The following is a 27,976-nucleotide window of genomic DNA, read 5'->3' as shown; positions in this document are numbered from 1 at the left end:
GAGAGAGAGAGAGAGAGAGAAGGGATGAGAGGAAGATCAAGGGAGAGGGAGAGACGGAGCCGTAGAAGGCGAAATGTGAGAGAGAAGGGGAAAGAGAGAGGAGGAGATATAGATGGTAGAGAGAGAGAGAGAGAGAGAGAGAGAGAGAGAGAGGGGGGGGGGGGGGGGGAGGAAAGAGGGAGGGAGGGGGGGGGGGGTGAGGGAAGGAACAAAAATTGGAATGTTTTAGATGACAGAACCATTTTTAGCGATGCTCTTATGTCAGATTACAGGCCTACATGCACCCGTTTAAATTTACATATTATCAAGGGTAAATTCGAAAATATCGAATAAAATTGTCCAACAACTATTACAAGTTTCTATTTTGTTGAGTCAACAATAAATTACAGGTATGCGTGGCGAAATTGTTTTTGTCAAACATGAACATTGACCGACGATAATGATAGTCCAGAATCTGGCCCATCACTTGCACCATGTCTATGTATAATTCCCGATATGGTTGAACTTTGTTCTTTGTACAACGTGATAACTATTGTGTTCAACTATTTACATAACCAATGTTGGGCTATTCACAGCTGAAACGCAGTAGTCAAAGCTATTTACATATTTAGTCATTTATTTATATTGTCATATCAGTATTTTATTACAACACTATAGGTGCAAATTAGGCTTACTGCTTGGGGGATGCATTGTGGAAGGGGAACGTCTTTAATGATGGACGGCACAAACGATACATCGCTTATAAAAGGAAATTGGTGTTGAGTATAACAAACACCAATTAAAACTGAAAGGTCATTTTATTTAATAGATAGGCCTACCAAATTCCTTCTTTATTTGATAAAGTATGAGCAGCCTCTTGGATCCCCGTCCCGATCCCCGTATCAATACAATCAATACCTTAAGCCAATGAATCTTTAATTGCAATATCATTACGTGATAAATCGACATCCAAGAGCGAGCGAAAACGTTGTAACGTTCGGGGCGGCGTTATGGGGGCACGGAGCACCCACCCCTTTCAAAATGGGGCATTGGAAAAAAAGCAGGCAGAGGTGATTTGTCAAAACTAGTCATCATGCTTCTGAAAAAATATGAGAGAAGCCATTTATTTTCCTTAGTTTTCAACATGCACTGTAAGAGACAAGACGAAAATAGACCAGTCACTCAAATATTCGTATCGCCTCCTCACAAAATTATGTGGCATCGCTCAACAGGGGGTGGGAGACATATCTCTTTCGTGATAGGCTGGATAGCCCTTTGAAGATTAGGAAGAAGAAGAAGAAGAAGAAGAAGAAGAAGAAGAAGAAGAAGAAGTAGAAGAAGAAGAAAAAGAAGAAGAAGAAGAAAAATAAGTTTAACTATAGAGGATATTTCAAAGTTTGTCATTATTTGTGATGTATTGGGCTTCGTAGGAGATGCGTGCATTCCGCGACACGTTGGCCCATTTGAAGTCGACAATTTTCTTTTCCTTTTTTTCCTTTTCATTCAGATTAATATTAAATTGTTTCTTTCTAAATAAATGCAGATTACATATACATAAAGTTTTGATTTGAAGTTTGTGGAAAATTTGCAGGGATCAGTAACTGTTTGAGAGAGGCGGGGAGGGCCTTGAGCCCCGGCGCCCCCCCCCCCCAAAAAAAAACAACACAAGGCATATGCAGAAAATGAATACTAGAACCTCCAAGCCCCCAAGTCCCCACCGAAAAAACCTCGACTGCCCCTGACTGTCAGAGATGCCATTTCTCTGGAATCTAGACTCTCCGAATGGATAAGCCTACTGTCAAAAACCCTTTTCTTAATCCAATAACTTGATATTTCGATCCCAACCAAATTCTACAGGCCTAATTCCTCCCCTGAAAATCGATTTAGAATTGTCAAATTCATAACGCCTCGTAACAATGTCAACTTTCATTATCACAAAAGATGACCGCATTTGTGTGCTCTAGTGATGTAAAGTATACTTAATTCGTCAAGCTTATCTGTCATATAGTATTTAGCTTCGACAAAATAGTCATACAAATTACGATCGACATGTGACGTCTTTACGAGATACTTTTCATTTCTTTTTCCATAAAACTTGATCTCCGCTCAATGGCATCACAGCCAAAAATAAACTATTAGTCTTAAATCACAGACATGATTATGTGTAGTTTAATGTCTGATGATGGTTTTACTTGACTGCTAGGGTTGTAAGCCTAAATATTGTTCCAGTTTCATCAAAAAAACAACGACAAACACAACAACAACAACAGTGGAGAACTGCTGAGTATTTATGATTGGATACGTACCGGAGAGAACCACATTGACCCCCGGGCCATGCAGCCCCCTATTGATTGGTGATCTCGCTTGCCGTAAAAACGGTAAAACCACTATATCTGTTCTTTGATAGATCACCTTATATAATGTTGAATATGCCATGTGTACCGTACCTCTTTCCCAAATAATGAGTTGTTCTTCATTTAGTATTCTTCACATGCCTTTAAAAAAAAAGTACATGTAGACCCTATGTCATAGAGATGTCTGTCTAGGTACAGCAGGTCTTCAATGCAAAGACTAACAAAATAGTCTTTTTCCACACAAAATAAAAATACAAGAACATTTATGTCTACCTTTATGTTATCAATGATGAACTTTTACTTGAGATATACTTTAAAATGAAGTCACAATTAATAAATATTAACAATTTTTTACGAGATATTCACGAGAAAACGATTTGCTTGTTATACTGCATTGATATTTACTGAATTGTTGATGATTTTTTTTTCTTCTTCAAAAGTCCATGCGACTTGAGCGGAAAATAATCTAAATTACCAAAGTGTAATCACACAAGATACCAGTAACGTATACGTTTGTGTTGTGCGTTAGGCTACTGGAAAAGATAAGCAATTTCATCGGAATTGGGTAGGCAGGCTTTATTTTCAGTTCAGTTTCAGTTTATTTCATATTTCACATGTTGTATAATATATCATTACATGAATGATTTGGCATGCTTCATTTTTTTTCACTTCATTTTTGTTAACTCAAGATCAAGCCACAACATGTCAACACAAGGGAGCTCCGCCGCCTTGTTGGGCGGGGCGGCCGCGGTGGAGTTCCACTGGAAGCTGGAGTTACATTTTTGTTATAAAAACGAAGAGAATAATACATAGGATCTAAAATACCTAAGACTATGTCAAATAAAGGTATAACATTGATATAATGCTGTGTAACATATAATTATACCAGGGACTTGATCAAGTCCTAGTCCCTGATTATACTCTCTATAGAGTAGTGGCTCCGGTCTGCGGCCGATCGGCGGGAACTGCCGATTCTATTTTTATTGGAATACTCACAGAATACTTCAATACCCTCAATAAAGAGTCCATATACTTACTTATTAAATAGAAGTCACAAATAACTTAACTGACCCACAGCGTGGTCAGCATTGACCACGTTTCGAAATGCTTCGAGTTCCCCGGTTTGCGGGCACGCAGTACCGATTTGCGGCACGCGTACGTCACAAAGCTTTATGCGCTACGTCACGATGAAAGCATGTACCAAATTACTACGGGTAACCCAAATTCTCATGTTTATCTGTTGCTACGGTAAATTTGTCAAGTTTTAAACAATTTCACCTTTCCTCGAATGGATCATCCCATACGGGGGTACGTACTACTAGAAACTATCGGGTCATAGCGGGTACACACATCAGCACACATACCATCATACACGATCCCGCATGTTATGTGTGTATTAACACCCCCGCCGCAAACCAGAAAAAACACGTAATTACGTGCCGGTTTGCGGCCACCCCATGCAACTGGCCATGCGGTGGCACAATCAAAATATCTGCGATAGGAGACAGACCACAGCCATCATACTTCCACAAAAACATCAAATTTCACCTCCAATCGGACAAATATCGGACAAATAGAGCTACTAGTCATGCCTCGATCTCTTAACTTAAAAGTTAGCACCTGCTGGAATTTTCATCGGCGACTGGTGCCGTAGATTTCCGACATCGCTGACGGATACTCCGTACCGACAGGAGCACCTGCTACGGACGTTTTCGGCAAAGCAGAACTTACCGTGGAATCCACGGTAGGTTTCAACGATTATTATCGAGTCATATTCATTTTATTTTTAAAACAAATACCCCTGGCCGCAAACCGGGCGATGCCGCAAACCGGAGACTCTACTCTAGACTCTAGACCTAGATCTAGGATTAAATTGGAACTTGCTAACTTGCCTAGACTAGAGCTTACGTAATTTAGTACGACTAAGTAAGGTATTAAAATAGGTAATATTGCATTGGTCATAAATACTTGGCAATACTTACATTATTACATTATCACTAGTTACCTGTCTTCACAGGCTATAATGCCCACCTTCCTTCATTCAAAATCCACTGCACGTGTCATAATTTGCAGATATCAACCGGCGCGGCTGTACACAAAGGCAATCTCATTAGAGACTGAGAGTACCATAATGTCGACATCATTTGAGAGTGTCTCTGGCTGTAAAGTGCAATGCTATGCGTAGAAACAAATAAAGTGCAGCCATGTAGGCTATGCTGGCAAAAGCTGGTGGGCACTTGGCAATGACGTTAACATCTTGGTATACTTGTAATGGAAGTATGGAACATACATGAATAGAAGATTTTTGTGATATACATTTATTTAAAACTATTAATGTTTGCCTGGTGACATGACAAGCCGTCACATCCACCACCTGCTTTAATGCACTGAACCTCAACAGCAGTAGCGTGAAATGCATAACTCGTCGCTGCTAGGTCGGGCAGAATAACATCCCAGCAGGCGAAGGCAACAACCCATCACCAGGCTTGAGGCAACAAAAGTGTTTTTTTTTAAAGGAACATTTTTCAAAGAACATCATGCTACCTCTTCCAAGTTCGAGTATAGCATAATTGCTTAGTAGATGACGTTTTAGCTTCTGCTTGAAGGAATGTAGTGAAGTTGATTTTGTGATATCAATAGAGAGGTCATTGCAAAGCTTGGGGCCCGTAAACGGAATGTTTTTTTTTAGCAAACAAAGTTCATGTACGGGAAAGGTGAAATAGGTTTCTTACTTACTTTGGCGAGTGAAATAAGAATGCATTACCAGTATTTTATTTTGTACAAATAATGCACAAAATTTTAGCTGGTAAATTATTTACAGATAATCGATACATAAACACTCCTATGTTGTACATATACATGTACACAACAACAATTTAGAGAACTTTATCATTGACTAAGGTAGTATGGGAAAGGAATCCAGCATGATTTACAATATGTATGTTTCTTATTGTGATTTTGCTCAGAATTATATGTGATCAATGATGCATAAACAGTTATATTTACATGTACATGTAAATTGCATTGTTATTCCTGGAATGAAGCTTAAGATGTGCAATAGCGGTTATGAGACACCTCCGGATTCAGTGGCTTGCAGCCTACATAGTATTAGTTAGTCCATGTATGATGTACATTTTGTAGCAAGGCATCCCATGCCATGGCCAATCGTACAAATGTACGTAACAGCGTTGACCAGCGCCCAATTTGTTACTGATCGGTTAAATGACTCAGTGATAATATGAAATATGATATTGATATCGCCCATCCGTAATAATTGGCAGTTTTGGCACCCATATCCCTGCGTGACGGGTGATGTAAACAAAACCTAAAATGTGTTAGTACATGTAATCGCCCATTCCTGCACCCAACGAAACTTGCAAACTACAACTGTACCTTCTGAGTTTGATTGTGGAAATTTCTTTCCAGTTTCTACTCGAACAGAGTCAAAGCACTTTGAAATAGGTCAAGAATTTGACCAAAAATTTGAAAAATTGATACCGGAGTGAAAGTGAAAGTGAAAGATAGATAGATAGATAATTTATTGGTCCATATTCAAAACGAAAGTGATTTTGCTTACCTTCCACATCTTCCTGATGTTAATGAACTGACATATGGTTTACCTACAGGTGGTGTAAGTACAAAAATGCTAACCTCTCACAAAAGTTTGCGTGGTTGGCTCGGCCGGAATTGCAAGTACATGTACACGCGATGTACACAAAAATAGCTGTTTTTGCATTGCCAATTTGATACTTACTTTACAACAAGAGTGATACGTGTAAAAAAGGCGTGCGTGCAGTGAGTTCTCTAAATTCAGTGTGCGTCTTAGTACACTAAACTAATCTGTCATGTCTGTCATGCTCATGCATGATGTGGTAGATACATACATGTACATGTACACCAGGATCATGTCTCCTCTCCTTCTCGTGTACACAGGGCCGGCAAGTTCAGGCATTTAAGCCTGAATGAATTAATGTTAATTTATACATTTTTATGCAGTAAAAAAAAATTGCTGTAATTTTCATGCAACAACTTGAAAAGTGTCACTACAGTGTCCTTATGTCACCCCATCAGAAAATATTTCAGAAGAACTGACAAATTTGAAAAATATTGTTTTGGTGGGACTTTTGACTCCCATCATTACCATTCAGCAATTGAGCATAATCAAAATCTAGCAAATAATGCTACAAAATTATTATTATTATTCTTAGCCTGTTTATACCGGTAAGTTACATGTACGGTATGACTTAGACTGTTGTAACACATATTGCGAACTTATGAACATTTAATTTACAATATCCATGTATCTTGTACATGTATTCCTAGTGTCTTTTTGAAAATTTTCTGTTCAAAGCAGCAAGTGATATACTGTACATGTATACTACTGTACAAAGCATGAATAGCTACATGTAGGTTGCAAGTACCGTGCATCAGATTGATAAATTAAAGTATCAATTATTCAGGTAATTAAATGGATGGTCTCTTCCATGCTTGGTTATAGTAAGAGTGTAGAGAGAACTTTGCCAGATACGTACATGTACCAGTACACTGCAATAATTTTTTTCTTCTTTCTTTTGTTCTGCAATCATCATGCAGGAACTGTATTCCACACGTTTCTTTATACATGTAGCATCTCAATGCACTGTTCTTAAATACATCATTTGAATAGTTGTTAGGCTAGCATTGTTGTTTCTATATCTGCAGCGGCTCTGAAGAAGTACGGTAAAAAGAAGCCTTGATTATACTTTTGTCACTCCTAAACTGACTCTTATTTTTGTTTTCTATCTATTCCCTAGACGTGATTGAGAGAGACCTACTTCATCTACAGTACTTGTATCACAGACAATGGCAGACCAGGAGCCAGATCAACCACCTCCACCCTACCCAGGGGAAAATAAAGGTTTGTATGACGTTAGGAGATGATCCAACATGTGGTCTGGACTCTTCTGTTTCATCAAAGACAGTTCAAGGAGATAGGGTTAGGGTCAGGTCGGGTTGTATTTGGTAGGTTGCCCTTGTAGGTTTAGGGTTAGGTTCAAACCATTGAATACTGTAGTGTTTCATTCTGATAAGCTTTAAAACAGGCATGGGTTGCCCCCCCCTTTCATCTCAGAGTGGTGAAAAAAGAGAGCAATGAAACAAAAAGGAAAGGGAAGAGATATAAAATAAAAGAGAGCACACAGGACCCAATCCCATTTCCTTTCCTGCTCCATTGCTATGCTCCCTCATATTTTATTAGATTGTAAGAGTTTGTAAGATACTATACATACATGTACCGTTTACTTGTTGTCAATGACTACATGTACAGTGCTGAGGGTGCTCCTTTTCAATATATTTTAAAAGGCAGGTCACAGTGTTTGAACTTGTATACATATAGCTACATGTATACAGCAGATGTGCCCCTTTTCAATGCATTCAAAAAGGCAGGTCACGGTGTTTGAACTTGTATACATAGCTATATGTTTGTACAAATATACATAGTTTTTTCTATTGTGTGGTGTTGTGTGGGCGTGCGTGTCGCACAGATAGTCAAAGAGCTTTGAAGAAGTCTCAAATTACAACCCAACCATTTCCTTTGAACTAGAAGATCCTGTCGGTTTGTACAAAACATGTCTATGTAGATCCTGTTATACAGGAAGGGAACAGTTGCAGTATTTTTTATTTATTTTTTGGCAGGGGGGGGGGGGGGGGTACTGGTAATATTTATTTTCCACACATGGGAAGGATCACCTTTTTCAGCTACTGTACAAGCTGGTCTTCAAAGGGGTGCATCCGCAAGATAAAAATACAAATTCTTGCCAGTACAGGTTGGACATAAATGTAAACCTCCAATCAATTCCTTTAAAAAAAAGGAAAGTGATTCAATTGTTGAAAAGTAAAAAAAGAAAAATGTAAAATCAATGTGCATATTTGTATAGAACACTTCTGTTGATGTTGTTATTGTACATGCTATTAACATAGGGATTATCAGCACCTCATCAGATGAGTCCTTTGGAGAGCTGGATTCAACTTTTAGATAACAAATTTACATAATAATAATAATAATACATTACATTTATAATGCGCTTAATACAATGTTTCTAAGCGCAAGAGAAAGAAGAAAGGATCAGGAAGGAAAGTGAGAAATACTAAAGTAACATGTTAAAAACATTGAATTACAAGTAAACGGCAAAGAAGAATATGACATTACACAAAATAAGGACCGCATCAAAATTGATTGAAATATATATTTATAAACCAAATATGGACTCAGAAGTATAATAAACCATATGAAATATTATAATACAACTTAAATGCAAACTATTATATATATTCAATATAAGAATTATGCATCTTAAAATACATATCATACAACATAATGCAATAGAAATTACAACATCATTAAACTGCAATATCATTATTGCAAAATAAGGACTGCATCAAAATTGATTAGTGAAACTAACCTAATTGAAACTACATCAACTTACATGAACATGTAAGTTGGGAAAGTATTGCAACATGACCTGAAAAAGGCAGTGATACATGTAGATGATAAAACTTAACATGATTTCATTTCAGGCCAGACATTTATAAACCTAGCGAAAATTTGCCTTAGGCCTATAATTTCAGGAGGTGAAAGAAAATATATTATCGAAGGTGTCATTATTACCATTGACTTTTCATGAATTATTTCATTCTCATTTTTAATATTGCCCTGAAAAGCAGTACTGTATTGATTGACCCAAACACATGTAACCTACATGTACATATAATTCCTTACTGTACATGTAGTATTTTAATACTTTTTCTTTTTCATTTTTCCTACAGCGCGTAGAGATGTTAACAAATGTATTATGCGTTTTATAAGAACTGTACTATCATTATTATTACACAGTAACAATGTCACAAAGGTACCAGGAAAATTGTTAAAAATAAGGGGGGGGGGATTGATGCATATTTTCAATCTTCAACAATGTTCTTATCCTCCAAATCCTTTCTTTCATTCCATTTAAGTCCATTTTTCCATTCTTCCATTCTTCCATTCAATTCTGACTAAAAAAACCTGCCTGAAACCTGTACAATTATAGATAAATGATTGACAAGTTACAGAATTTACATGTTGAATAGTACCCCTGAAACATGCTCATGACATAAGTTTGAGACAATTAGAAAACATGTGCATGCATGAGGCCAAGTTTAGGATAACAGTTTAATTTAATTTAAATTAATGTAAAATGAAAATGAACCAATGTCAATGTGAACTACAAAATGAAAGAAAAGGTTAAATACAATGTACAAGTCTATATGACATGTATCCTTGAAATACATGTAAGTGATTATAATTCCCCCCCCCTCCCATATTGACAATTTCCAGTGTGTAGGGGCTTTAGTGCCTACTTCCAATGAAAATCTTCCCTTAGAACCTCCTATTCATGAATGGCACGATATACTGCAACAGAAATGATCTCAATATTTTCTGTGACCTTCACTCTCTCATGTAATCCATTGCATTTTTTTTCATCAAAAGACAAATACAAACACATCACTAACATGTTTAATAGTGACACATGTAGGCATGGTAACAGCCCTGCAGTGCCATCCATTACATTGTGTACTCTGAACAAATGACCAGATGACACTGATTCATATTTGGCCTTCTGATTTACATACTGTACATACATGTAGTATACAGCTTGATTGTGATTGCATACATCATGCATGTACCTGCATGTAATGTGAGCTTTGGCAAAGGGAAATAAATGCAGCAAGTTTGTAGAACACATGGTCAGCTCTTACAATGTCGAAATTAACAGGTTGCTCATAATGAACTTCAATAACAAAATGTGTCCTTTGTCCTGGTATACAATATATATACATGTAAGAGAATTAGGAATTTTCATTTTTCTACCTTTTTCCAATTTAGACGATTTTGTATTATGGGGGAAAAGAAGAGGCACAAATTGTTATTCTAGGGAAATCTTGGCAGTGAGATCAGGGGATTCCGGATATGAATTAGTCCAACAGTTGCAACCACCCGTTCCCCCTCCCCATATGAGTTTTGTAGGGATTCCTTGAAATTTCCTGGGGGACACAATGTTTTCAGGTATGTGTCCCCATTCTAATTAAATGAACATGTATCGTAGATCTATGTAAGGTACATTTAGCTCAGCCAAATCTACCGGTACATGTAGTGCCAGCGCTAATAGATGTGTTTGTATCGCAAAATGCGTAATGCATAATAATGAAGCTTGTGAATTAAAAGTTATCTTGTGACATCTTTAATCGAAATTTTAGCTGACATACATGTATAACCTCATCGAGATTGTACATAAAATCAAACCTGCTTTAGTGACCACCTGTCTACAAAGACCACATTTTTGGTTTCCCTTGAAAATGGTTTCTCATTGAGACATGTAAAAGGAACCTGTTTACAAAGACCAATTTTTTTGTTTCCCTTGGGCGTTTGCTATAGACAGGTTTGACTGTATATATTGTTTACCAGCTCCATATCCTAACCATGTGGTTCCACCTCTGTGTGATAAAATTATGCAGTTTGGCGTTTTGGACGCATCCTTTCATGCCATATTACACTTTGCTATTAAATGTACCGGTACTTCAACTGTGTTTTCTCAATTTGACCATGTTACGTTACCTTCCATTAATTCTCTTCACAATATGTATACAGATAAGTTACAGCCAGTCTTACTTTATTCTTTTGTCATGATTTTGTAAAATTTGCAATGTTTTGTTTGTTACATACTTGTAAAACTGCAAAAGAAAAAGAAGAAGAAAATCAAACAGAAATAAATAACTGAAATTGAAACTGAAAACTGATATATTTACATGTATCTATTCATTCTACAGCTTACCCGCCTGGAAGTACACCGTACCCTCCCCAGCAGCAGCAGGCCTACCCCCCTCAGGGTCAACCGGGCTATCCTCCTCAGGGCCAACCACCCCAAGGCCAACCGGGCTACCCCCCGCAGGGCCAACCAGGCTACCCCCCACAGGGCCAACCAGGCTACCCTCCCCAGGGCCAGCCAGGTTACCCCCCTCAACAACCAGCAAGCTACCAACAGGTACTGTATACCCCCCCCCCCCCCCCCTGATGGTATCATGGTACCCGATTTTGGCTTTGTGCGTGCATGATACATTCAGTTGGAAATTTCATATAAAAAGGGGTAGCTTTTCGGGGATGTTCACAAATAATTCCATGTTCGCGTATTTGAAAGTTAAAGGTGTATTTTCTTGAGAGGGTAAGAAATTTTACAAGAAAGGGTAATATTTTTCTCTTTGTTCTCATCTGTTTGAATGCATATCTGTTTTCTCAAATTGGGATACATTTTGTGAATGTGTACTCGATTAGCCAAATAAGGCTTAGTTCGAAGCCCATTTTCCCCAGTCACAAAAAGGGGTCATAGTTTGTGGACATTGTTCTTAAACTTATGTGAAATAGCTGTTTATTTTTTTACTCCGCTAACGATCATGTGTGACATCTTTGACTACCGTGTGAAAACACCTCACTCAGTCATAGTCCCTCGGGTGTATCTCTATTGCAAACACTTGAACACAATGAAATTTGCAACACACAATCATCATTACTCATACAGTATAACATATACATGTACATGAATATAATATATATAACCCTACACATGTGGTTCTTTGAATAACGTGAATGACATGTTTGACAATCCACCAATAATTAAGTTTGAAATTAGAAAGTCAAAAATTTGAAATGAAAGAATCTGACATTCCCTCAGAAGTCCCTTTTCTGCTTTACAATTCCAAAGTTGTTTTTTTTATACATGCACAGTGTATAAAGCAACTTGTGTTTTACGCTCTTACAAAGAATGCAACATCTTTTAGGGTTAAAAAAAATATATTTAGAATGGACTACCGGTATAAAGTTACATGTAGTTCAAACTCATCTACCTATTGGCATTGTACTTTAGACTACATATACACGAAAAAGTATGTACATGTATGTGTACCGGCCCATAGACTGAAGAAGAAAAAAAATATCAGGCATTAATTGGTGCCCACAGCATTGTAGCAATTTGAATAGAATCTGTAAATTATCCTCAGCTACATGTAAATACCTCCCTCTCAAGCATACCGATCTATTCAATAGATCTGTGCAAACGAAAACATTTATGCTACTTATTAATACATTTGTGTAATAGCCGGAGTTTCAATTGATACGAGACTGAAACTTGCATATTTTTATTTCCACTACATATGATATCACTTCTGTAATATACATGTTTGCTGCTCTTCAGAAAATCATAAAGGTTACTTGCGTACCGAGAGTCTTTAAGTTTCAATGTTTATTGAGGAAAGAATCGAGAGGAAGACAAGGGTAACATGAAGTGGGCAGTAAAGAAATTAATTTCATGGTACTGGAAATAGAACATAGTCATTCTTACTGATTCAGTGCAGCTACATGTAATATGATCCATGTATAGTGGGTGTACATTTTGCTGATATTTTCATGTATCCTGTTAATTCAAATATTTCTCAGAACCTAGAAAGTACACTCTGAAAATTAAATGTGTCATTTTTAACATGCATGTACATGTAGTACGTACTGTATTTGAAGTGAAAAATTATTAAAGACATGACATTTTAACATTTTGCATTGTACAGTGTACCGGCATTTTAAAGTAAAAATGTGATGATGTTGAATTTCATCTCCCTATTATACATGTAAACATCTAACCATTTCTGTCTCCTTTATCTTATCCATTGCATACAAGTACTTGATCACCCAATTCCATAAACCTGTTTGATGTACGGTATAAAGGTGTGATACGGGGATGAATGCATGGGAATCATATCATTTCAAAATACCCGAATGCCCGCATCATTTTTTGCAGGAACACATGTACCTCTCTCAAAATGGAAAAGTCTAGGACACTTTGGCTACGCCGATTATTATTATTATAATTTTGATAATTTTTGTGTTAATAGTTTTTTTTAATATAGTTTTTGTCTCCCCAATTGACCCAAGGCAAGTCAAGTGGCCTAGACCTTAAACGGGTGAAATTTATGACTGCAATATGGACCCCCCCTCCCCCTTGTAAAAAAAAAAGCCTTAACTTTATATTCATTGTGTCTTTTGTATTTTCCATGCCATAACAATATAGCCTTATGCTCAACAGGTGAGAAATGTGGTGTTTGTTGTGTGTGTCAGACACTGCCCTCACCCCCTTTATGTTCTCAGGAGGACTTGCAGACGGACCCCCCCCCCCCCCCGACACATACTCGCACTCACACAAAACCCCAAGAAGTGTATCAAAATTGGATTGATTGTTTCGCACATATTTGCAATTTTTAATTGTGATTTTTTTAAAAAAATGATTACCGGTACATCAGCTTTTAACTTTAGGCCTAATATAGTTACATGTAGAACTAGATGTAGTACATGTACGTGTGTTAAAATACTATGCATTGGAACCAGTAAAAACATTCTTGAGCTTTCAAGCCCCCCCCCCCCCCCCCCAAATCACCTGACTTTGCAAAGTGGCCTGTCCTATCAAAAACTGATGGCATTTTGAGGTCTGCACCATTGACACACCATAGTCTACATGTAGCACCTTTAATATTATGATACTTTTTTTCTCTCTTTTGTTCCATTCCATTCCATAACAAACTACATGTAGCCTTACCCTCAGCAGGTAAGCTATGTGATAAATGTTATGTGTCAGAAACTTCTCCACTCCCCCTTCAACTTTTCATTGTTGTGGTTGGTTTAATGGCCATTTTCCATCTACGATCGGATTCGTTCAGTCAGACCAGTTTATGTGACCGTCCCTAAAGCAATGCATCAAATCTTGAGTCATTGTTTTGTACATGCAACTTCAAGCTTTTCTAAATTGTCCCTTTTAAAAAAAAAAGTCTATCACCGGAAACATGAAAGAGCAATTTCTGAGTGGTATACATACATCTTCAGATCTTTAAGTTTATGTCATAGCACTAAACAGTGCCTAGTTTACATTGGTTACCCAATTTTAACACCAGGACCTAAAAAAGGTATATATTAACCCATGAGTGCATGTATAAAGACACTGAGAATATATACATCAAGATCTCCAGTGACCAAATTTGGCTTGTACCTATGCTTTCATGCTGTTACATAACAGTGTTACTCATGAATAATGTTTTATGAATCAGCATTAACTCCTACAGTGTGTGTAACACAGAGTTTAAAGCATCTTTGTGGCTTCAGATATACAGTATGATGATTGCCTGGGATGGTCACATAAAGCCTGTCTTCATCAGCTTGAGTTTGCCAAATAACCTGCTATTTTAACTATCCCGATCGCAAATTAACCAGTCAATTTGCATCTTCATCAGCTCGCTGTTGAATTAGCAGGATATTTAGTAGAGAAAATGTCCAGAGAAATATTGGTCTTGTTTCCAAAATTCCCCGCTATTTGAGAAATAGCGGGCTGATTCGCGCCCATCCAAGCTAGTTTGTGATGAGCCTATCGGTCTGGTGAAAACGCAATTTAAAGCTTCGCGATAATCATAATATCCCGAGTCTGAAAATAGCGGGTTATTTGGCAAACTCAAGCTGATGAAGACAGGCCTATATATATTACATATAGGTTTGACTGTGCATACTGATTGTTCCTAACAATATATGTGTTTGCTGTGTACCCAAAGCAGCCTAAAATAATTAGCCGTAATAGCTGTTTTCCCTTTTTTTTTCAACAGACCTTTTAACCTTTTTCCTTATATATTAATGTGTTGTGGTGGACTAAACATAATTTTGTGTTTTTTATTGTGCATACGGTACATATTAACCCGGTTCTACTAATTACATGTAAGGTAAAATATGTAGGAAGGTTTGGGGTAAATAATAAAATAATTTGGGAAAATAATCCTGGACCCTGCTGCATAAAACTTGCCACTGATGGTAACTTTGTGATCAATATCAACAAGTATGGCAACATCACTCAACAGCTAACCAAATCCAAGTTTCCACGGAAGTTACCATTAAAGATAAACTTGAGTTCTGGTAATGCGATTGCATTGTGAAAGAAAAGGTGTGGAATGGATCAGAAAAGTTGATCATATAGCATGTAAGTAATGGTGTGTAATGCAAGGTTCTGGAGTCATCAAAATCATCATAAATTTGGCAGAGTCTTGGTAAAGTAACAATCACTTACACAGAAAGATGTATATGGGACAACACACATGGTGTTGGGGCTAGTACTACTGATTTCCTTATCTTTCTATGCTCATTACTCAGCCAGTATACATTTTCTTTCAAAATTGTTTGGCACATGACATTTATTTGTAATCTTGAACATTCAGTGTAAGTTTCGTTAGATTCTGTGAGAATTCATTTTCTTTTTTTACCAGAACTCAAGTTTATCTTTAATTGCAAAGTTAACATCAATGCTATTAAAAGTTTTATGCGACAGGGCCCTGATCTTGTAATTACTAACCCCAGAATGTCTTTAAAGTCTGTATGCATGAATCCATTAGTCCCGGGCGCCTGTAAACTGTCATGCCCTGTATTAACCTACATACATCATATTGTACTGTTTTAATGATTAACTTTTACATACATATTCACCAAATAAAATTGATTCTAGGCATTACAAGATGATTTCAAACATTTTTACCAGTACAACATAAACTTATTCTTGAGGTTTACAATGAACACTGAAAATAGTGAGCTTAAATTGAAAACAAAAGTAAAGCCTTCACATGTATATTAAATGACAAATGTAAATTCTAATATGTGTTTTGAACACCAATGTCTATCATGCTTTTCCCCCGGCTTTGCTTCCTTGTTTACATTAATTGTGTGTTTCAATATTATCCTCTTCTAATATGCGCATGGATATATATGTATATCACATAATGTGGGTGAATTGTTTTTAATACCAATAAATATCTCACAGCAGTTAATAGTGTACTTAAAAGGATCTGGTAACTTTGTCTCAGATTCTGAAACAAAATTCTGGATTGAGCTCATGCTGCAATGATAATTATAAACCTTTAGGTCAGTCAGGAACCTCATGACTTTTACAAGCCGATCGCCTGTCTGATTATCAAGATATTTATGATTGGAATTACAAATTTTGAAAACCGTTTGCCAGACGGTTTTCATAACACTACCATCTATTGGGGAAAATGAGTATGGTAAAAACCGGTCACTCAAGGATTTTTACTTTTTGGAGGCATTTCTTGATCATTTTGAAGTGCAATGTTTGTAAGGCTTCAACATATCACAGACACTGATAACATGTAGGGCCGTGCATCTCAGATTTATCATTGTTAAACGATGCCTTTAAAGGAGAATGAAACCCTTCATTGTACCTACGTCATTATGTAGAGGACAATTAAACTCACATTTTCATACAACAATCAGGTTCGCAGGATATGTATATTTACTAAAGTTCCCAAAATAAGAAGACAGTTATCGTCTGCTATAACTTCAGAAGGGAGCTGCCATTATGATGTATTTGTGCTGTACTCCGCCGGTACCTCAGCCTTTACAGCACTGACCAATTTGCCAAAGTTGACTTCTGGAGGATATGCGTGCAATTCACAAGCCTTAAAAACAGGGACAAAGGGTATTCACATGCATGTCAATGAATCATATTACAAAGTAATACAAACTCTGCATCATTGTGTGCATAGCTTCTATCAACTCTCTTATTATCTTCATCTTTTTTCTTTTTTAAATCGATATGGACAAAAATTCAACAAATGGGTGGGACTGTTTATGAACTTTGAACAGGGAAGTCATATAGACACATCTAAAGTAAGTTTAAAGGTATTGAATATTGAAAAATTGCATACCGGTATACATTTATATGCTTCCAATGTATCCATTTGAACCAAATTCATGACCAGGACCCCATATCAAAATTTGTATTACCTTTCATATTACAAACCTCATGTGAAAACAGCCATGAACATCAGCTACCGTACTTTGTTTTACAGGGCACCGCACCACAGTGAGACAAATTGAGTAGATTTTGAGTAAAAAGAAAGAGCAAATGTCATAAATCAGCAAGTCAATTTACAGTACATGGATTTAAAAGTTTTTAAAACTTGTTATGACAAAATCAATTCATTTGTTATATGTTATATTGCTCTGGCTCGTAATGTTATGAACCAGAGCAATATAACACTGAGTTCCTATATAGGAAATCTATTTATTCAGATGGTCATATCTCAGCCAATACTTAACTTATTCAATTGCTTCACCACTCTATAGCACCTCCCAAGTTGTCTCAGAGAGTACAGGTGTAATACATATTTCTGTAATATTTTCACCTCTGTTCTCTCTTTTTGTCTGTTTGCTTTATACCTTAAGAAAAATAAACCCACCTACCGTTGTGTTGTATTTGTAATTAATATTACATGGTAGTTTTGCATTATTTTTGTATTGATTTAAATTCTTTTTATGTCAAAAATTGTTGTTTTTCTGGTGATTTATAGTGATTGTTATTGTAATTATTATTATGGTTTTGTTTTATTTTTTACAATTATGATTTGAAACGTTATTGGTATTATAATGTTTGTTTAATTATTATTATTTTCATTATTATTATTATAATTAATATTATTATTTTACTGTAATTGATGTTATTATTATTTTGGTATTCATGTGCTATTTATTTGGTTCCTTCTATTCTCATGACCGACCCCTGTATTGACCCATGAATGATCTCACAGCCTTATAGCAGTGGAGTAGTTGTCACCGGTCCCCCTACAACAGTGACCACTGTACTGGTCAATCAGAGTATGTTCCGCGACCTCCCCGTGCGCTGCAAATGTACTAACTGTGATACTGAAGTGACAAGCCAAGTGACCCATGAGCCAGGCCTTCTGGCTTGGCTGATTTGTGTTGGATTCTGCCTCATAGGGTAGGTTCCGTCCTTCAAACTTCCTGTGGTCTTTGAAGATGATGATCTGTTGCCAAGTCATTTCTCATTGCTTGTCTTGTAATCCACCCATCCTATGGTCTTTAAAGATGATGATCTTCTCACATCTTCCTTCAGACATTAAAATGCTAATTTTATTGGAGGAGCTCGCGCCTTTGAATGTTTTTTGAAACAGATATTTGGCACCATACAAATGCTGTTCATCGTCATTATCATCATCTGTTGTCAAGTCATTTCTCATCACTTGCCCTGTGATCCACCCATTCTGTGGTCTTTGAAGATGATGATCTGTTACCAAGTCATTTCTCATCGCCTACCTTGTGATCCACCCATCCTGTGGTCTTTAAAGATGATGATCTGTTGCCAAGTCATTTTCATCGCTTGTCTTCAGATCCACCCATCATGTGGTCTTTGAAGATGATGATCTGTTGTCAAGTCATTTCTCATCGCTTGCCTTGAGATCTGCCCATCTTGTGGTCTTTAACGATGATGACCTGTTGCCAAGTCATTTCTCATCGCTTGTCTTGAGATCCACCCATTCTGTGGTCTTTAAAGATGACGATCTGTTGCCAAGTCATTTCTCATCGCTTGTCTTGTGATCCACCCATTCTGTGGTCTTTAAAGATGATGATCTGTTGCCAAGTCATTTCTCATCGCTTGTCTTGTGATCCACCCATTCTGTGGTCTTTAAAGATCATGACCTGTTGCCAAGTCATTTCTCATAGCTTGTCTTGTGATCCACCCATTCTGTGGTCTTTACAGATGATGATCTGTTGCCAAGTCATTTCTCATTGCTTGTCTTGTGATCCACCCATCCTGTGATCTTTGAAGATGACGATCTGTTGCCAAGTCATTTCTCATCGCTTGCCCTGCGATCCACCCATTCTGTGGTCTTTGAAGATGACAATCTGTTGCCAAGTCATTTCTCATCGCTTGCCTTGTGATCCACAGGGCGTTCCCTCTGAAACATGTCAAGTTTGTCTTCATCCGATGTTGAGTTCATGTTTCATCCGTTCATGTTGGAAGTAAAGGTATTGGTATTTGATGCTGGACATTTTCATTTAAATACACCATGTCTGGGAGCAGTCTTATTTACAGCTTCAGCTCATATGTCCTACATGATAATGGATTTTTAGTACTCTTGGCAATCTTCAAAGTTTCAAACAATCCAAAATATGGAAGTGTCCATCTTGTATCTGCTCATGTGGTATACATTCATGCTTGCATAGTGAAACAGAAAACCAACGAATCACCAAGCCATGAAACATGACTGTCTACCCACCTTTGACGGTCACACCATGTGTTTAGAGGCAGAGCTGGATCAAGAAAAATCCTATCTACTACCCATTGTAGATTCATCTGATACAAAGAATGTATTTGCATGACATGGGTCATATCTGGTCATAAAAAAATTAATGCTATTTCAGCTCATAAACAACCATTAGGATGTATTGAAACTGTACTTGTTACATGTGTATGTCTCCTCACTTGTACATCAGACATCTTTTGTAAACTTGTTTTGATGAAACCACATCCAATAAGTATGAAACCACATCAAATAAGATTAGACACTGTAATCCTCTATATTCATCCTCTTGCTAATAAATGTCATTGGGAATAATTGTCAATGTGCCTGCAAGCATCTACAGTACAAGGTTCTACTTGGAATTATTGAATGATGTCCATGAAGCACTGTAGTGTGATTTATTTCCTCATTTGGAGTGCACTGGACAGGTTCTTCAAGTGATTCATCTGTCGTGGTACTGCAAATTCATCTTATTATTAGATTCGGAGGTACCTGTGTTCTGTTGAACACCACGACCTTTAATGGAGAAAGAAGAATTCTTGAAAAATTCATTGATTCGATAGCAGTAACTGTAAAATATATAGAAAATAAAAAAAAGAGGAAGAAAAAAAAATATATATATACCAAATTATGCAACCCTACATGGTACATTAACCAGAGATCATAAAAAGTGGTATATTAACCCTGACCCTAACGCTAACCCTAAATTCAAAACAATATAACTAATTAAACTATGTTTCTTGGGAGGCCTTTAAGTTTCCACTGCCTGCAAACGTATGTAGAGGGCAGTAGCTCTATTGTTCAATCTTAAACAGGACATGACAATGTGCTGCTAATGATGCTGTAAGCTAAATTTTTATGCCCCCTTTATTTGTAAAGATTGTACAAAGGTGTTGGGTTAATGAGAATGATATGGTTGTGATAATTAAATCATTCTTGATTGGTACATGATGTGTTCTGAATTTAAGGTTTCAGTTAAAGGGGTAGTCTGTCTCTACTTTTTCTTTCTTTCTTTCACTCTCCGTCTCCATCATTCCTCCTCTCTGTCTGTCTCTCAGCCTCCTTTACCTCTCCATCTGCCCCTCTCTTACCACCCCATCTCTTTACTCTCACCTTTCCTTTCTCTCTCGATCTCCCCTCCCTCTCTCTCTCTTTCTATCCTGTCTCTTCCCCCACCTCCTTGCTCTCTCCATCTCCCTCCCTCCCCTATCCCTCTTTCCCTTTCACTCACACACAATGTAATGTTAAAACGGATATAGAGAAGAACATTTGATGGGAAAAGGAAGGGAAAGAACATTTTGAAGAAAACCTGATTATCCTTAAGTGGCAACGGGAACCAATGAGGAAATACAGGAAATATCTGCTCATTAGAACTACCGGTACTAGGAATGATTCTATTCATAAAGGGAAAAATAGGCTTATAGTTAGTGATAGGGCAATGTATATCGTGGGAATTATGTTTTTTTAATCAAATGAAAGGATGATGAGATATACTTGAGTGTGGTATAGGATTTCATGTCTTGTGTGTACAATGTTACAAATCAAAATGTTTGGTAATGAAAGATAAGTGAGGGAGATTGTGCAGATCATAGCACAGGATCATATTTGTGGTTCACTGTAGCATTTTTCTTTCCATAACACCTTAAGCATTGTCCATGCAGGATAGCTAACAATCATTCCTTGGGATTCTCTGGCAATTCAAGGAACTCCTGTCAGTATGTATGGTAGTGTTCCTGTAAGTTGAAGATATATTCAATGCAAGTATGTACCGTACTCTGTATTACATCCTCACCTCTCTCTCTCTTTCATACTTTCACGTCTTCATGCAATGGCCTATGAGGATGACCTATGACATACTCTGTGTTACATCCTCACCTCTCTCTCTCTCTCTTTCTCTCTTTCTCTCTCTCTCTCTCTCTCTCTCTCTCTCTCTCTCTTTCTCTCTTTCTCTCTATCAATCTCCTTCTTTCTTTTACATCTTCATGCATTGGCCCTCGAGGATGACCTACGACTGCAGGTGTCAATTCCATTTCATATATATCTTGTGTCACAAAATGTATCGCAATGCACATTAATCAAAGCTTTAAGGCAAATTAAAATCCATTCTATGTTTTTGTGTCACCCTCACACCACACCTTTCTCCCCCACTCGTTAATCCTCACAGGGTGGCTACCCCGCCGGTCAAGGGATGCCCCCGCCGGGCGGTCAGCAGACTGTGGTGGTCGCCCAGCCGACCCAGATGGTGACCACGGTCGTTCAGCACTTTGGTGACGCCCCGTCCAACACCAAGTGCCCCAACTGCCAGAACCAGGTCACCACCATCGTGTCCCACGAGCCGGGCACGATGGCCTGGCTCTCTTGCTTTCTCATGTTCATCTTTGGGTATGTGATATTGCACATTCTGTTCATACTAGCTAGCACAAACTTCAGGAAGTATTTGTTGTGTTTTGTGTTGTTGTTGCCCATCCTACATTGAATTTCCATACATCTAAATGCAATTGATTGTTCTGTTGTATGTTTTAGTGTGTTTTTTAAAAACAAGATTTAATGTTATTAGTTGCCCTTTTTCTATTATTTGTACGTCGATTGATTTTGATAATGCAATGACATAGTTTGGCACAACAACAAAAAAGTTGTTAGGTATTGAGCATGATTGTAAGCATAAATTTTGTTGATGCCCAATTAATCCAAAGGTCAAACTGAAACAGCCTTTTTCTCCTTAATATGGCGACAATTATTTGTATTTTCCACTCTTTCACAGATTAAGAAAACACTAAATGAAACCATGCGAATGAAAACTACAAAAATATGAGCAAAAAATTGCCAATTTAGAGACTTCAATGATAATTTTTGATGATGAAATCTAATTTATCCATCAATGTACTGCAACATAAATGGACTCAAATTCTCCAGGGTTTCTGCTCAATGACTTTGAATGTGTTGCTAATTTAAGGATTTTAAAACTTGAGTCCTTTTTTTTTAAAATTCCTGGCATCAAGTCATGCCAAAAAATAGATACAGTGTGAGTGCAATTCTCCGTCTACCGTACTCATGCATCTGACACATATTCGAGGGCTCTGAAATCACAAGTTATTGAGCCAAACCACAAAATGTAGAATGATTTTAGGGAAAGGGTTTTAAAGCAACAGATGTCTGGAAGTTTTTGCTGGTGTATAAATGTATGTTTCACATGACATGATCTATGTTAAGGTTTCCACATTTTACACGCTGATATATGTTACAATTTCACTGCTTTTTATGTTGTACAAAGGCTTAAATACCATGTTGATCTCCCACAATCAACCACCCACATTTTTGTATTCTGAACAACATTTCATGTTTTTCAAAACTTATTATCTCAAATTATTTGATCAAATTAGAACCTAAGCACATTGTTTTATGTACAAAACCCATAAAAAAGATGTTACATCTGTTTGCCAAATATGATAAAAGACATCAGCCAGTATTATCCAAGTATGTTTTTTGTAAATGTATGTAATGTTTTTTTTAATGTTATTCATGTTTACACATAGGTTTTAATTGTTTCTGTAATAATTCTTACTCTTCCTACAGGTTTTGACTTTGTAAAACAAAAAATAGACATTAATATCAGTCGATAATTCAGAGTACTATCACATTTGATTCCATTATCTGGTATGCAAAGCAAAGTGACAAACAAAAGCTGAGAAGGGTTGTAAAACAAGCCGGCAAAATGATGAACCATACTGTTGACCTAGATGAAGTCTGTAAGGAAAGAGTAGTATCTAAGGCCCTATCCATTATGTCTGATCTAACCCACCCCCTTAATGACCAGTACATATACCTGAGAAGAAGAAGAAGAAGAAGAAGGAGGAGGAGGAGGAGGAGGAGGAGGAGGAGGAGGAGGAGGAGGAGGAGGAGGAGGAGGAGGAGGAGGAGGAGAAGAAGGAGGAGGAGGAGGAGGAGGAGGAGGAGGGGAGGAGGAGGGGGAGGAGGAGGAGGAGGAGGAGGAGGAGGAGGAGGAGGAGAGGAGGAGGAGGAGGAGGAGGAAGAGGAGGAGGAAGAGGAAGAGGAAGAGGAGGAGGAGGAGGAGGAGGAGGAGGAGGAGGAGGAGGAGGAGGTATATTCATCATGAGCAGGTATATTCATCATGAGCATGTATATTATATTGAATGTATACTAAAACAGGGCCCTATGATTGTCAATTATATGTTGTTACTCTGTTTATATGTTTTAGCAAGATTGCTCATGTAAATATAAACAATTATCCTATATGGACACAATAAAGAAATGAAATTAAATATTTATTTTTGTTATTGTGTCCACTTTTCCTTCAGATTCTGGCTCTGTTGTTGCATTCCCTTCTGTGTTGATGGCATGCAAAACGCAAACCATCATTGCCCTGTCTGCAAATACCGCATCGCCACCTACAGCCGCTAGCCGTTGCCATGGCATTGAGTCCTCCATGCTGCAAGATACCTAGGGGAGGAGGAGAAGGTGGAGGAGGAGGAGGAGAAGGAGGAGGAGGAGGAGGAGGAGGAGGAGGAGGAGGAGGAGGAGGAGGAGGAAGAAGAGGAAGAGGAAGAGGAAGAGGAAGAGGAGAGAATGTCAGTGATACTGGGGCATTGGGATCAAGTGGCTCCACAGATTCTTTCATATTTTAATCGCATTCTGTTTTAATATTCCAAATCATAGAACTTTTACATTGTCAGTGTACTTAATATTAAAATGGAGAATCTCTTTGGCTTTATTCAGTCACGTTTCTACGTATTTGATTACAGTACATTATCAGGCCTTTGAGGTACGTGTACAAGACTACGGATGTACCTTCTATGGGTTAATTCAAAAACAACATTCTATTTATATTTTTTTTACAGAAGTTTAAAAGAGGGGGGGGGGGGGGGGGTGGGTGGGCAACATGAATTCTTGAAAAGAGAAAGTCACGTTATATTACGGTAAAAATTAAGATGTGGTGGGTATTAAATCACAAATTTTCTGGATAGGAGCCTTCCTGGTCCATCCATTGTTTTGGATTTATACACTCCAATGAAAATTCCTTAAAATAATGAAAATGAGAATCTCTAGAATGGCCTGATTTTGATGCAATATGCCACGATGCTGTAAACAGTGGCCTTTCATATGATTTAACTGATCTAAGGTGGAAGTTTTGAATTAGCTGCATATTAAAAATGAGGTTAAAAACTAGTTATGGAAGTCATGAATTATCTTTTTTATATGTTTGTTAGACTCCATCAATTGTATCTTATTTTTACAGATGCAGAGATATCTTATTTTGAATTAAGTTAAAGATTTGAAGAGCCATTATCAATGAAGCAGCTCATATGTAGAATATTGAACAGGGAAATGTATTTTTTGTTGTTGTAATGTTCTTTTTTCTAGATTATACCATATATCTTGTTTGATGATTTTACATATAAATACTATATATATTATATATATACGCCTGTATTTGGATTAAGTTTTGCTCTATCAATGTCCATCTACATCTTTTGTTCTATCTACAACTCGTTATCTATTCACATACTACTGCTTCACTTATCCCTTTATAGTGTTAGTCGACTGGCAGAAATATATGTTTTTGATGAAACATCAAGCATTATTATTCATGTCAACATAGGAGAAGATATTCATTGGCAAAAAAAAAAAAAAAAAAAAATGGATGGGGATCGATCGAGTCTAAATGTTCTGCTGAATAAATGTTCAAGTTCAAGTTCAAATTTTATTTCCATTATCAACGGGAAAAACACAAATTTTTATATAGAATAAATAAATTACAAACAACAGTTTGTATTATAAGTATCCTTTTCAGTATTCAAAAGTAATTATACAAGTGTAAGTGTTATTTTTCTTTGCATAACAAAAGACATTTTTTATATAATTCATAATTTAGTTACAAGGAGTTATACGACAATCAACCATAATCATGGAAGAACTGCAAGACTTCAACATTTATTATTCATAATGACCATTAGCAACCTAAATCTATATAATTTTTAAGTGTTTAAATTTTCATATAAGGATGATAAAGCTGTTAATTTTCAAAATAGGATCACAGTCGCTTCATACAGTGTGTATTGGGCTGGAGGCATGGCAGGTGTGCATGAGATTGAGTTTCATTTATTTGGTAAATGTTAATAAATGCTTATCGTTCAGAAATTAAAACCAATACTTCTAACTGTTCTTAATCGTTCGAAATAGGGATAGCGTTTTGTGCATTGTAAGTTAATGCCAAGTGTTTATATAGATATATATTGGTATTTGTAATTGTATGTGTATTCATAGTCTATATGAATAATATAAATGTAATACATGTTGCAGGATGCTTCAAAGTTGAGTGATGACAGTGATGTACCCTCGTTAATCCCACTTTATTTGTTAAATTTGTTTACTAAATTTTTTGAGCACAGAATACAATCTACAGGTGCCACGTTAATAAGTATGAGAGGATCACTCAGCAAACAAATCCACACAGTTTGAAATCTATATACATCAACAGGCCTAAATGAACTATTTAATTTCAATAATTAAATGAGCATTGTTTTTAAAAACTTTTAAAATGGGCTGCAGACAATTGTTTATTTCTGCTTTGAGCAGGTTGAAATATGTAGCATGCATGAACAAGTTGCTGAAGCTAATTGACATCAAATATCACATTTTGTGATATAGGCTGAAATCTGTAGACTCAAAAAATTCAACTGAAATAGTATTAGGCTTGTTCCAGGCTTTCTTCATGTAAATGAACAACATGATTCCCATTACATGAAGCCTAATAGTCTCACTCAAAGAAATATACTTCAATCGTCATAGCAACTCATGAATCAAACATTGCTAGAGACGATAAAGTGACATATCATTGTCAAGTTGCAGAGTAAGAAAGGCTTTTTAATCAAGACAATTTGGGACAAATAAAAATAAAATTAAAAAAAAACTGATGATAGGAACTTGAAAGTGTGATGTTTTTCAATAAACAGGTAAATGGAAAGGGTACTATACATGATATATCATGATAATAATGTTATTTCCCTGAATGTATGTAGATTATAAAAAACAACTCAAATTAAAGAAAGTTTAAATCCTCCACTGAAGAAATGTTGTCAAATGGGTTGGCCGTTAGAGGTGAAAGTTAATGAAAGCATTTCTGAAGAGAGGAAGAGAATACTATATATTGACAAGTTATTAATAAGCATTTTGTCTTGATAATGGACTATATAAACTTGTTTCCATGTAGTTTAGTGTAATTTAAGTAGATTTTAACTTCCTCTACGAATCAACATTCTTTTATGATCATTCTTATTTAATTTTGTGAAATCTATTTCATATATTTTCTGTTTTCTTTTTCTTTTTATAGTGAATAGCATATCCTATACTCTCATTGTAACATTTATCAATTTTTATTGTGTGAATTTATTGTTAACTATTTCAAGAAGATGTTACAGTTTATGTCTTTATGCGATCTAAATGCATCATAAGTTACAGATATATTCCAAATTTTCAGATTAATTAGTTTTATTTCATAGACAGAATATCATGTGAATGAAACAAGTATCAATAATCTTTCAAACTTTTATAAAAAGCAAATTGCATGCTGTGGTCTTAAAGGGAATTGTGTAAAGTGTTGTTGCTGTGTTATCTTGAATTATTGCAGATACTTTTGTAAGTTTATACTTACCGGCTTACCAATATTTTCCGGTAAATAAGATGCTTATCAAAAAAAAAACAACATTATTTTAGCAGCATGTGTATATATAGTACCATACTGAACATATAATTATTTGTTTTTCTATTCTTGACCTAAATATTTTATTTTATTTAACATTTTGTAATCTTATTATGAACTGTAATTATCTCCATGTTTGATCATTTGTGTCGTACTAATTTTTTTTCACAACTCGTACTTCTTTCATACTTATCATATTTCGGGATGAGTGGATATCATTCTTAGATTTTTTAACTCTTTTGTGTCAAATGTATCTTAATCAGGAGGAATAAATTAATTGGCGTAAATGTGTTAGCAATGTACCATTTTCTTTGAAAGTGTCTTTATTTGTTCTTAAGAGTGAATGGAAAAAGCATGTGTACGTTGAGTGACAAGCAATTAACTCTGCAAAGACTGCAAGGAAGAATTATCTTAAAAGCTTATAAAGATTTTCATGTGCAGTTTACTGTCTGCCACATAATGTTAGATGTTATGTTTGCTATGTGTGGAAAAGCCAACTGATTTTTGTTCCAGATGTTGTGATTATATGTGGTTGATAGACGAGAAAGTAGTAGTAATCCTTGGGAGGGGGTAGCCCTCGGTCCCCCACCCTGCCCCCCCCCCCCCCTGGCTCCACCTCTGCAACCAGTGTAATTGATTTCAGAAAAATTGCACAAATTCAGTGTCTAAAGTGGTAAAGGGTGGTGTCATCATTTTATTCATGTAGGCATATAGAAATATTTGAGGG

General features: G+C 36.6%; 1 protein-coding gene across 3 annotated transcripts; it reads left to right on the top strand.

The window, feature by feature from the left end:
* The first annotated feature begins 2,770 nt into the window (after positions 1–2,770).
* Positions 2,771–27,551, top strand: LOC100889935 (calcium-binding protein P). Of its 3 annotated transcripts, XM_030984358.1 has the most exons (6): positions 2,771–2,898; positions 7,127–7,230; positions 11,175–11,389; positions 13,976–13,990; positions 21,697–21,914; positions 23,849–27,551. In XM_030984358.1, exons 2-6 carry the CDS (start codon positions 7,176–7,178, stop codon positions 23,949–23,951), a joined length of 606 nt encoding a protein of 201 aa, XP_030840218.1. In that variant the 5' UTR covers positions 2,771–2,898; positions 7,127–7,175; the 3' UTR covers positions 23,952–27,551. The 3 variants fall into 3 exon arrangements, with proteins under 3 accessions (XP_030840218.1, XP_030840219.1, XP_030840220.1); XM_030984359.1 differs by lacking the exon at positions 13,976–13,990; XM_030984360.1 differs by lacking the exons at positions 13,976–13,990; positions 21,697–21,914 and adding an exon at positions 18,018–18,208.
* The last annotated feature ends 425 nt before the right edge of the window (positions 27,552–27,976 follow it).

Source organism: Strongylocentrotus purpuratus, unplaced genomic scaffold (genome assembly GCF_000002235.5).
Source record: "Strongylocentrotus purpuratus isolate Spur 01 unplaced genomic scaffold, Spur_5.0 spur5_scaffold_14, whole genome shotgun sequence".
NCBI classification, from domain to species: domain Eukaryota; kingdom Metazoa; phylum Echinodermata; class Echinoidea; order Camarodonta; family Strongylocentrotidae; genus Strongylocentrotus; species Strongylocentrotus purpuratus.
This window is presented reverse-complemented; position numbering and strand designations above follow the sequence as displayed.